Source organism: Rutilus rutilus (genome assembly GCF_951802725.1).
Source record: "Rutilus rutilus genome assembly, chromosome: 7".
NCBI lineage: Eukaryota > Metazoa > Chordata > Actinopteri > Cypriniformes > Leuciscidae > Rutilus > Rutilus rutilus.
The window spans coordinates 24,987,439-25,000,444 of record NC_140221.1 but is presented as its reverse complement, the minus strand read 5'-3'; the positions used below and the strand labels follow the sequence as shown (position 1 = coordinate 25,000,444).

General features: G+C 37.9%; 1 protein-coding gene across 1 annotated transcript; it reads left to right on the top strand.

The window, feature by feature from the left end:
* Positions 1–254: 254 nt before the first annotated feature.
* On the top strand, positions 255–9,650 carry cdc42ep2 (CDC42 effector protein (Rho GTPase binding) 2). Its single transcript, XM_084414353.1, has 2 exons — positions 255–603; positions 5,607–9,650. The coding sequence occupies exon 2, from the start codon at positions 5,940–5,942 to the stop codon at positions 6,684–6,686; it is 747 nt and encodes a 248-aa protein (XP_084270479.1). The 5' UTR covers positions 255–603; positions 5,607–5,939; the 3' UTR covers positions 6,687–9,650.
* Positions 9,651–13,006: the final 3,356 nt, after the last annotated feature.

The following is a 13,006-nucleotide window of genomic DNA, read 5'->3' as shown; positions in this document are numbered from 1 at the left end:
TCAAGAAAATACAAGTCTAGGCCTAATGTGAATTAGGAAAGGTGAGTAGGCTACTAGCTATAAGAGATTAGAGGTTTCGAGAGTGAGACATACGTTTGTTTTGATATGGTTTAGAGGAGTGTGTGGAGGGTGTGAGAACTTCAAATTGAGTCACCGCAACGTGTGCTGCTGACAGCGGCGTGCGTGCGCGTGCTTGATGCGCTACAGACTCCCTCTGCTGTCCTGCTGAAATCTTCAGCAAACACGGAAGAAGCGGGACAACGCAGCGGTAAATGCCAAGTAATGGTCTGGATAACACAATTGTAGATAACAGCGATCCAGATCCACAGAGTCCAGTCCTGTGCGCTGAGCTTCAGCAGTGATGTGAGGTGGGCTTACAGCGCTCTATAGCGCGGCTCTATTTCTACCGGATCAGCAAATACTCTCTGTATGCGGTATCAAGTGTGGGGGTTATTTTTGTACTTCTGTCAGTTCTGCTGGTTTTCGCGCTGGAAGAAGTAGCCTATATGTGACCGAGCAGAATTGGTATTGATTCATTTTGACCTGAAAGACCTGCGCATAGATGCGTTCTGGAAAGGACTTGATCACACGGGAATCTCAATGGTAGGCAAACTATAATATTTGCATGTGGAGTTAAAATCGCAAACCTATTGAACACAAAATGTGAAGTAATCGTATGGGAGCGTTTTCACGCAGAAGTTACGCAGAGTTGCCTGTTTCTTCACATCAGTGTATTTTTTTTAAGTACAAACTATAGTTTTAGAACATAAATCATAGATTTATATTCTCTCGAGCATACAGGAAAATGCCTATTGTGTCCGCCAGTGATGAATATAATGTGGAGGGTCTCTCTGATGGCCAGGGGAGCGCGGGGTGGTGCGCGCACACTGACATGATGACATTGGGCTGCTGCCATGTGATATACGGAGTTACATTTTTCTGTTACCTGACTCTGCTTCAATAACAAAAATATCGTGTATTTTTGAAAAAGTTGCAAATAAATTAAATGTGATCTGTAAAGGGGTGTAATGACTTTAAAACGCGCCCGGAGTAAATTGTATCGTTTTGGAGCGTGAGTGCGCGCGCACATAACAGCTTTGAACAGAGGTAATGACAGACAGACCACTGCCTCCACAACAGAGCTGCCTTTTTTTAAATGACATTACAGCAAACAGAATTACATTTTTAATTCATTTTAACAAGTGGAATTAAAATGAATTGAAATTCCTATTGTTGCAAGTATAATTTTGAACTAAAAAAGTTCAAGACAAGCTTTGAATGTTTCCATGACATGTTTTGAAGTGTCTTGAAGTTTGAGGATTAATAGGCTTTACAATTATATGGTTAGATAGGAACATAAAGCATCATTTTGTTTGGAATTTGGAATTGTACATTTATTTATTTATTTATTTATTTATTTATAAAAATGTTAATGTTTGTTTATTTTGTGAATCATTTGGGTTTTTAGTTATTACAAATTTTTCTGTGAGGAAAGGCTAAGGAAACGTACCTTGGTAAGGGAAAGGTACTGTAAAAGAAGTGTAACTGTGATCACATGTGCCTTGTAAGCTAATGGCCGCGACGTTACTGAATTTATAGTTTTATTGTGTTTGAGGATCCCATAGAGTTCCAGAAAATGAATCACACTTGTAAGCTAACTTATAAAACAGCTCTTTTTGGATATTAGATTCCAATTATAGCTCATTCCAAAATGAATGTCATTCCACATGTGTTCGACAATTAGCAGACAAGCAGTCTATTTATTATGTGACAAGCTGTTTCCACACAAGAGCAGTGTATTCAGTTTTTTCTCCTCCATTGACCTCCATTCAAACAGAACAGCTTCTGAATTACACATTTTTATAGTCTTGAAGGGCCCCTGGGAACTCTGTTCACACTGTCAGATAGTCTTCTGGTTTATTCTTATTTTGGGTTGTTACGTTCCAATTCATACTGATGTTTGTCTAATGATATTTTGGACAGAATATTGAGTATGTGGTTGTCCTGAGAATGTTTTACCTAGTCATTTCTGTTATAAATGCAAATTCTATAGGTATACCTCACCGCCATTAACTGCAGTTGGTTTGATGAATGTTTTGAATAACTGGAGCCAGATTCTAGCCAAAGAAAAATGGCCCATTGTTCTGATTTTTAGACCAAGGTTGATTAAGTAACTTATTGTGTTTCTGTTTGATAATAAAAATGTGTGAGATCTGGGCCGTTTTTCAAAGATCATGACGTTGATGTTTTGATAGTTTGTAGTCACTGACAATAACTCTCTCTGTTAAAAAAAATCCAAAAGCTGTTGTGTTTTTGTGTCAGTGTGTTCTCTCCATTGTCTAACAAACAGAACGGTCTGTTGAAGGGCTTGCCTGAGCAGAGTGCCTCATTTATGCTTTTTAGCAACATTGTTCACTTCTGCTCTGAAACTAATAAATAACCTCAGGCCTTCAGAGGAGTGGCATGGTTCATTTTCACATTGTAAAATGTCGTATTTTTTTTATTGAGTAAAATTATGGGATGCATTATATTCTCCGGACTCAGAGTTCCACTGAATTTTTTAATATCTATGATTGGACTGTTGTAAACACAGAGATATCGAGATACCATAAAAGAAAAACCATTCGCACTTCCTGACACTTCTCTGCGAGTCTGAACAGGACTCGCCTGATTCCTTCTCTGGAAATTTCAGTTATTCAGTTGTTGTTTGATTAGAGCCTTTCTGAGATCCAACATTGTTATTCAAAGAGCAGTCTTGCTTGTGTTGACCCGCTTTCGCTTAATGCTGTATTCACTCTGTTATATTATAAAGGTGATGCTGCTGATAGAGCTTATGCTGATTTGTAGTTTAACATTAATTTCACTTTTTTACCTCATATGCAAATAAATCACTTGTAAATGATCTCACCTAAAAAGTTACTTGGTGCTTTTAATGAAACAAAATGTGCAGGTTGCAATGTAATTTAATGAATCACTCAATTGGTTGGTTTGGTCAGGGCTAGAACTGATGTGCTAATTGCTCTCTGACTCCCATGGTTCATTATCTTGCTCAGTTTAGTGAGTGCACACACATGTGCACGTTTACCATGCACACTCAACATTCATGTGCTTCCATTTGTGTCTTTCATGTGCATATAAAATAACTTGAACAATGAATTGCTGATGCTAACTTTTACTGTTTAAAAAAAAAAGAAAAAAAAAGTAATTTTTTCTAAATAAATCAAGTCACATGGTACCTCATGAGATAGCATTTTGTCTTTATACCTTCTATTGAATATTTTTAGATGTTAGGTGGCATAATGCATTATTGAAATTACTTATGTTCCCCCTGTGGAGATAATTCACCCAAATATGATAATTCTGTCATTACTTAGGCTACTCACTCATGTCTTTCCAAACCTGTGACTTTCTTTGTCCTATAGAACACAAAAGAAGATATTTTGAAGAACATTTGGAATCAAAAAACATTGGTTACCATTGGCTCACATTGTATGTAAAAAACTAAACAAACTAACAAAACACTGGGACTGAGAAAATATGTTCCTTTAAGTAATAAAGGTTTGAAATGACTGATGACTATTCCTTGACGTAATGAATGAATATAACTTATTTATATGATAAACCTTTTTAGTGAACTTACTTTTTTGTTTTTATCACTTAATTTTGTTTTGCTACATTTGTCAGTAGTAGTGATCGGAAAATGTTAACCGTTACCAAGATTTTGTATAAAAATAGTGTCTTATTACCATTTTAAAACATTACTTGTCTAATAGAATTTTTAAAAGCTTTACAATTCACATGATCAAACTGGAATAGCCACATGTTTGAATGACCCACATACAGCACTATGTTGATTAAATCTGTTAGGCAAGACACATAACACTCAATTGACACATCTAGGATCAGTATTATTTGAGGGAAACGATCTGTAAACACACAACATTTCAGAGCCTCTCTGACTTTAGCTGGGTCACTTATGCAACAGCGAGGTGGCTTTTCCCACACTTGAGATGGAAACACTGGCCTTTGTTTTTGGTCGGAGTGTGTGCCAGTTGAGCTAACCTTGATAAAAGTCAAGGTTGAAGGAAATACACACACACACACACCAGGATATAGTTAACTGATTCAACTGCATAAGTATGATTTAATGCTAAAGGTATGCGTTACGAGTCATGCTCTAGAGCCCCTGACGTATTGTCACACACATACAGGTCTTACGGTCTGTTAAACCTTTCAGCACACAATGAAACACACTAACACATGCACTCAAATGTTCCCATTATACCGCTGCTGTACCTTTATAAGTTTTGACAGCTGAGTCCACTATCACCAGACACATGGAGATATGATAGCCTATTAGACCTACAGTATGTGTGCAAGTCAAACATGCCAAGACTAACAACAAACTCGAATTATTTGCTCTGACTCTTTTCCACATTATAGTTTGTTTATCATCTCTCACTTCTTATTAAATTTTGTAAAAAAAACAATCTGTCGTCTAAGTAAATCTCACTTTTAACTTTGACCTAAAGAACATGTGTTATATAAGATGTGCCGGCACGCTCGCTCTGAATTTGGATGGGTTTCATCTTTTTGTAATTTGCTATATTTGTTTTGTTGTTGTTTTTTACTTTGATGTAAGTCTCAGTTCAGTTGTTAATAAAAACAAGCAAGCAAAAAGATCAGATTTTTAAATGTCTTTGAAAGAAGTATCTTATGTTTACCAAAGCTGCATTTATTTGATCAAAAATGCAGTAAAATCACTATTATAAAACGGATAGTTCCAGTCCTTGATTCTGATTGGTTGAGCCGCGTTCGAATCCGTTGTAACAAACACACACCTGTGACCGCAACTGCCGTTTGTGATTCTTTGTTGCTGCATGTGTTGCTTAGCAACCTCTTTGGAACTACATTGCTTGGCGGAGGAATAAATGTGTTATAACGTTATATTTTTTGTTGCTGGTGTTTATTTTATGATTAAAATGAATATTTTTTATGGAGTAACCGTTACTCCGCTCCGCGTCGTGCCTAACAACGCCCCTTAGCTGTTCTAAATCCACTGTAAAACATGGCTTCGCAGGGCTTATTGCTTAAATATTTTGAAATATGATTACAATTTAGAATAACTGTTTTTTGTTTTAAAGTCCCCATGTAGTCAATAATTCGCCATCTCAGAGTCAGACTGCCTTCGTAAAATCTGAATTCTTAGAAACTATTAGAAACAACTTAAAACATCAGTGGAGAAAGGCATATAGTTCATCATAACATCGTAATATGCATCATATACATAATTCACCTGCTATATTGCTAAATGTTATTGCGGGATAACTGGAGACTCCCCTGCTTCACATAGTAATGATGATATGCTAAAGCCCGCCAATTTTTGAGACTGTCTTTGGTTTACTGCAGTTTTAAAGAGAAAATACTCAGCAGTGGTGTTGACTTATGAATTTGCACATGATTGTTTAAAGCATATTAAAAACACCACATAGACATAAACAACATTAAAAACTTTAATAGATTTCTACAATGCTACTTTGTGTTCAGTTAGCATGTACTACAGTAAATGTGCTAAACACTCTCTCTCTTTCTCTCCAAAACTGCAGGCAGACTGGACTGGCAGTGTCTATGCGGATGTCAGAATTGTTGTCCTGATACTGTCTTTCTCCATGTGGCCTGCCGATGTGGATTCTGGGCTTTATATATGAAGAGACACTCTGAACCACTGAAGAATTTTTCATGAGAAAGAATCAAAAAAGCATCCTGACTGTCCAGTTGGATTGAATTTGAATGCTAAGTGCATTGTGATTTTTTTTTTCTTTTTTTTTTCTTTTTTTCTTCTTCTTCAGTCCGTTTATTCTCTTCACCTTTGCTCTTGTCCATTCACCCTGCTGCAAGGCCTGTCTCTCTGTTGTGCTGGAGGACGCACTGGGTCAGACATGTCGACCAAGGCTCCCATATACCTTAAGCGACGAAGCCGTAAAGGAAAGAAGGAAAAGCTGCGTGACCTTCTTTCATCCGACATGATCAGTCCTCCGCTGGGAGACTTCAGACACACCATCCACATTGGAAGTGGAGGAGGTGCCGACGATCTTTTCGGTGACCTGTCTTTCCTACAAGGTAAATTTCACCTGTTACCGGGGCAACAAAGTCATCAAGGGTCCTTCCAACTAAGTCGCACAGCAAGTGTAAGCAGTCACCCGCCAGCCAGCGAGAGCTCGCCTCTGCTGAAAAATGCCCTGTCGCTGCCTATCATTGGAGGGGTGCAGGCGCTCACACTTCCGGCTGTGACTTCAGCAGCAACGGTGACTGCTGAGATCCCAACAGCACTGATAACAAACCAATCGCCCCCAACATCTCCGTCTCTCGCTCCACCTCCCAAACCTCCCAGACTGCACCTGGAAGAGAGGAACTTGTCACGGCATACATCGCTTCCTGCATCTCCAAACCGCTGTCCACTTAATTTGCACACATTTGGGCAGAGTCCAGAGGAAGATGAGAAATTTGTGAAAGATGGGGATGGGGGAGAAAGGTCGTATTTGTCCAACGCCGGCTCTATGCTTTCCCTCCATCTGGACTTGGGGCCATCCATCCTAGAGGATGTGCTTCAGATCATGGACAATGAGAGAACAGGGACGTTCAGTGGGCGACTTACACCCAGTGGACGACAAGAGATATATACCTGAAAGTGAACAAAGAAATGTGAGTCAAAGCTTGATGATACATAAATGAGCTAATCACTTTTTTCTTAATGCATCAAAACATTTTTCCATCTGATAGAACTCATTTACCTGCTGTACAATGGCATTTCCTGGAGACTTTGTCCTTTTTTTGCTCATTATGCATTTCATCTTTGGAAAAGACCTTTGGAAACTACAGGATTTGAACCAAATTGATCAAAATTGAATCTGTTTCATCATTGGATTTCTCTGTTGTTCAAATGGATTGTTTTAATTAATCTCTGCTATTTTTGGACTACAAGCAATGCAACAATTCTGGCTTGAAATCTACTCTTAGATACATTTTGAAACATTTGATCTGAAAGCATTTTAGCAAGCACATCTCAAACTACCTGCATTGAGTGTACATTATGTATTATTACAGAGCAACATCCTACATGCCTCCTGGATTCACTACAGGAAAAGAAAAACTTGACATTTTCCTCTTTCAGAGCAGCGATGACATCATCTCCCCCCTCTGTGTTGTTGCAATTTGTGTAATCGGGTAAAAATGCGCAGCTCCTCCCTAATGATCTGGACACGCACACGCGCCAGGAGGCCTGTGCGTCTACACCCTGGGATTTTAACGTTCTCTCTTCTTTTTTTTGGGAGTAGTCTTCATTGTTCAGAAACAGAAACCCAAAGGCTGGCTTTTCACTGAGCAGGGATTAGGAATGTTTTCCTTTCATAAAATACTCATTTTTTTTCTGTGTTTGGTTGTTGTTGAGGTGTCTGCGATCCCTCAGGCATTGACAGATGATCATTTTTCATGCAGCAGTAGTTTTTCCTTTCTCCGATTGAGCATGAGCGATGGGGCCAAAAGAAGGGCTTGTGTTACCTTGGTATCCCCCATGTAACCCACCCCACAGGGGTTGAAAATGCTCTTTGCTTTCCGTTCACAGATTTAGACTCTAGTATTATTTTCTTGTCAGATTATGAATTAAAATAAATAACTTTACTTATTTTTTTTACTTACCTTGAAAAAGTGCATCAAACTGTCAACGAGGTGGGCTTAAAAGAACAAATAATAACAGAAACAGTCATATTGCAATCAGCGTTTTGTGATGCTACCTTTGCGCTGTAACAGCACTAAGAAAACCTACTGCGTTCATTTAAACTCATCAGTTCTCATATTTAAAGGTACACTATGTATACACTATGTAACTTTTGATGCTCTAGCGGCTAATAAACAAAACTGCATGCGTCTTGAGGCGTCCAGAGCTACTTCTCTGTTTATGTATATGTCTGCAGCTGTTGTCGCCCCGCTCAGTTTGAAATAGTCCAAATATAAACACTTATTGTAGGCGTACCGTACCATACTCGCTCATTATATACATTTTGAACAAAAAAGTTACGTAGTGTACCTTTAAAAAAATCTGTTCGAGATTTGAAAATGTACAGAATCCAAATAAGTATATTTTTTTTTTCTTGTCTGAAAAGTTTTGTTCTAAGTAGCCATTGTTTCTGACACCGTGTCTATACCGGACCGCTAGAAACTGTCCACAGTGGACGCAACAAAGCGACCGTTGCAAATCCATTTGTCCTTTGTAGCAGAAGTAGTGTGAGCACTTGGAGTACGTCAGAAATATTAAAGGGCAGCAATTTTCTGTTGGAAATTTGTTGTCTCGTCACACTGTATCCAGTGTCATTAGCATTACTGATGGGTTCTACTTGCTTTTGTCGCATCGTGCCACTCGTGTCTGATGTAGACACGGTGTCATATGTAGTGGTTCTTTCTTTAGGATTCTTGGTTCCTTTTTTCATTGCTAGGGAATTGTCTTACAATTGTATCCTTACATTGTGAATTCCACAAAGCTGTGGAAAGCACATTTCCAAAGCTGAATCTATTTACAAAGTCATAGTTCCATGCACTTAACTTTGTTGACGTACATCTGATCTAAAGATCAATTAAATCGACAAACAGATTAAATCCTATGGTGTACCTTTCTAATTTCAGTATTCATTTTTGAAAGACTAATTTCATTACATTTATTATCATCATACTGAACAGGGACCCGAATATTAGACATAGAATTATTGATCAAAACTCTTTAGGATTTACAGTACTAAAACTTACCACTACACTAACCAGACATTTGTGAATTAAGTAGTTCTCATAGCCACTTTACTAAAAAGGATTTGAAAGAGACAATATGAAAATATCTTCACATATGTCATTTTTATTGATTACATCAATGTGTGTTAGTTTAAGACCACATGTATAACTCATGCAGTTGTATTTAAGACAGACGATCTTATGATTTTGCTTCACTGAAGCACAATTAAAATGAGAAAAAAATTTAAGTAAAAGTACAATAGAATTTTAAAGGTCAGACCATTTAACAAGCAATTGGGTAAATATAGATGGGTAGATGTAAATTTAAATGATGTATTGCTAAAAACCACACGTGCCTTAATAAATATCTCCAAAATACTTTCTACTCCACCACAGCAAAATACTGTGATGTTGACTAATATTGATGCTATTTTTAGTTCATGAAAAATATAAACTTGAATTATTACTCGGATTTTGACGATTAAACTCAAAAATTGCATAAATATATGACATTCCTGACAAAGACATTTTACCATAAAAATGCATCATGTTTTTAGTCTGAAGGGGAAACAGCTGCATATGTTATCTCTATGTTGTAGCGTAACGTTTCTGCCTTTCAGTAAAAGTGAATCATTAATAACTTTTTCAACACATCTTGACCGTGCATCATATGCCTCTAACACCTGTTCAGATTTGCACCAGAGGACATTCTTGCACGTCTTATTGGGCTTTGTCAGATACTATACTGTGGATGTTAAGTGGATCTTTGCTGCTGTTGCTGCTGCTGCTGCTGCTGCTGTACACACTACAATAGACTTACAGGATAAGATATAGAGACAGAAACATAATGGTGAATAAATGCTGATATAAGTCTGGCTGTGTTTGTTTTTTTCTTCTCCATAGGTAAGCACAAAGGCAGTCAAACAATGGATGCTTTATGTGGATTATATGTGTAAATATATGGATTTGTACTGACTTACCCTGCCCTATTTTATTGCAACAGAACTCTTTAGCTAAGACTAGAATTTATTATGGGTGAAAGAATGAGCAGAATTGCAGGTCAGTGCATGAACGACTCTGGTGTTACTGCACTACCTGTGAGACACTTTTTTCATCGCAAGTCTTAGCATGCATGCCTCTATTACTTGAATCTGTTTTGAATACAAGCAATGTCTTGAATTTGCAATCTTGAGCCTATTTTGTGGCTGGGAGCCAGCCTTGTGGTTTTGTGTGTGTGTTCAAGGCACTTTAAGAGTTTGAGAGTGTGTGTCTGTGTACTCTGTTTATTTGCAGTAGCTCCTCTATTTTTTGCACAGGCCCTGGGAATCCTTCCAACTGGCTTTATTAACACAGAGCAGCCCGAGTCCCTGACCTTACGATCACAATACCATGGGAACACCAGCTAGAAAGAGGGGAGCAGTTGGAGAGAGTAGGAGGAAGGGAGTATAAGGAAAAGGGTTGAGGGAAGGTGAACAAGGGCCAGGATGAAGGAAAAGAGGAAGTGAAGAATTGCAGAAGAGCAGATATATTTGGTATCAGAAAGGAGACCATAGATCACAATCCATGATTCATTCATTTGACAAAACACATGGTTGCACTTTCATACACATTACATTAAAGAAAAAGAGGGTGAGGCTCCTACAATCAACTCAGAGGAAACATCTCATAACCAGTGGATCTGCATTCTGATTGTTATAAATCTATAGGACCTAATGTTTCACAGCAGCACAGTATTGGGCCACGCTTGGCAGACTGAAGCTGAATGAACCAGCTAATCAATGTCTTCAGGATCACTAGAAAGCTATACAGGCAGTTGAGTTTTTAACTCTGCAGGATAGTAGCCCTCCAGGACAAAGTTGCCCATCCCACAAATTCTGCCTATTTTAGCTCTGTTCCTCTATTCCTTCAGTTTAAAGGCGTTTTCACACCTGGCTCGTTTGGAGCATTTGTTTTGGAACCTGGTGCGTTTTCTCCCTTAGTTCGGTTAATTTAGGTGTATGAACACGGCAATCGCGCTCAGATCCGCAGATAGCCTGAACAAGGTGGCCTCGGCCCTAATGAAAATGAACTCTGGGGCAGTTCATTTGAGGTGAGAAAGCAATTTGACTCAACGGACCAACAAACCAAGCAGTATCAAAATTCACAACGGTAAATGTGTTGTATAAAAAGCAGCAAAAATCAGGCTTGATTTATATATATTATATTTAGTGAAATATTAAATGATTAGAGTTCAGTTATCTCAAAAAGTAATTTTGCAGGTAATGTAGGGGACAGATGAGCTTGTGCACATTTGTGAACGACCTTCCCTTTTGTGGGAGGTTTTGATACTGTTTTCACCCCATAGTTTTCAATGTACAGGGTGTGTATGTGCATCTTTTTGTGATCTCTCTCTAACCTAGGAGGGAATTACAGCCCTTATATCAAGGGCTTGCTCTAATGTGTTCCTTTCTCTGTCCTCACTCCCATACTAACAGAATGTAACAGATAATAACCACCCAGGCAGCTTCTGCAAACACGCACAAGCATAAAAAAAACATTTCCATGGAATATTCTGAAAGTGCTCTGAGGAAGGGAGGATACTGAAAAGTATTCACCATGTGCTCTGTTACTTCAGTGCAGCCTTTGTGAACGTGTCAAAGGCTTTGCTCTGTGTGTGGCTACTATTCACAACCTGTCAGTTGTTATTGAGCAAGACGAATAAAGGAGGGAAAGCAAAGGCAAAAGAAGAGAACATAAGAAGAGGTTTGGAGAGGTGGAATGAAAGATGTTTGTTGCATGTTATGGCCTATATACCTAAAAGTGGCTGTGTTCTTTTTTTTTACCCAGACTTCTGGGTTCTGCCTGTTTGTTGGGTTATTTTCAAAGTGTTGGGTAGTTTTGTGTAACCCACTGCTGGGTTACACGTTTCACTGATGGTAGAAATGATGCACCTCCTCACAAACTCCCCAGCCTGCTGGATCATATAGTAAATCACTGCTAGTTTGAAATTCAAAACTGGATCGGTTTGCCAACGGTCATTTTGTCTCCTGTCCTGAGAGAAAATGTCCAGAGTTGATCTTCTTGAATAACTTTAAAGGGATAATTCACCCAAAAATGAAAATTCTGTCGTGCAAAATAATCTCTTTTGAACTGCACCTTCACTTCCATTTTCCTTTTTCTTCTCTTGTTTTCCCTGAAATCTCTCTTGTCTCTCCCTATAGTGTGTGCACTTTTTGTATGCAGCTTGTACCTGTCACTTTTTCACTTGCAGGTGTGCTGTTTTGAACAGAACTGTCTCAACCTTGTTGTAAAACAACCACCTCTTTATAATTTGTTTGCACAGAATCTATTTATACGAGTTAAAATCAAAGTATTGCATTGTGCAATGTTATTTTAAACTTAGAATGACTTGAATATCCAAGATTTAACAAAGCTATATTTCATAGAAATATACCCAGTCAGCAAATTACCTTTGGCACAGATGTGGGCCAGATAAACAGCTGAGCTGTGGCCCAGATTAGTTTGTGTTTGCCGGCCCAGATATGGCCCACATCTCCTTTGCCAGAACTGAACCAAAGGACTGCCATAACTCCACCAAGCATGAGCCAAATAGAACAAATTCATGTGGCCCATATGTGGGCCTGGTATGCAACTTTAGTATGGTTGAGTTCTGTTAAAATCTAACGGCCCTTATGTGGCCCACATGCAGCTGACAGTATTTAAAGTCTTAACTCACAGGTAAATTAAACACTCAACAACAAATGTACTCAAAACTATTTATTTTGACAAGCATTTAAATAATTACAGCTAAAGTGTTGTACTTAATTACAGCAGTATTCAGTTGAAAACATTTCATAAAAATAAATATAATTACAGCAAGAGTTGAATAATAACAGTAGTATTCAGTTGAAAACATTTATCAAAATAAATATAATTACAGCAACAGAGTTGAATTTAATAATTACAGTAGTATTCAGTTGAAAACATTTAAGAAAACATAATTACAGCTACTCAGTTGTACTTATTTTAAGTAGAATTCAGTTGAAAACATTCAAGAATACAAATTAATAATATAAATAGCATTCAAAGCTAATTTTTTACTCCAAAGTTCAAAACACTCGATCAAAGCTTGTATTAATGTTATGTTTAATTAGTCCAATGAGAGTAATACAAATAAATCACAGTTGGTAAAGAGAACTTTAAAGAGAAATTGAGAAAGTTAAAGCAAACTTGAAAGGTAAAGAGTTGAGAA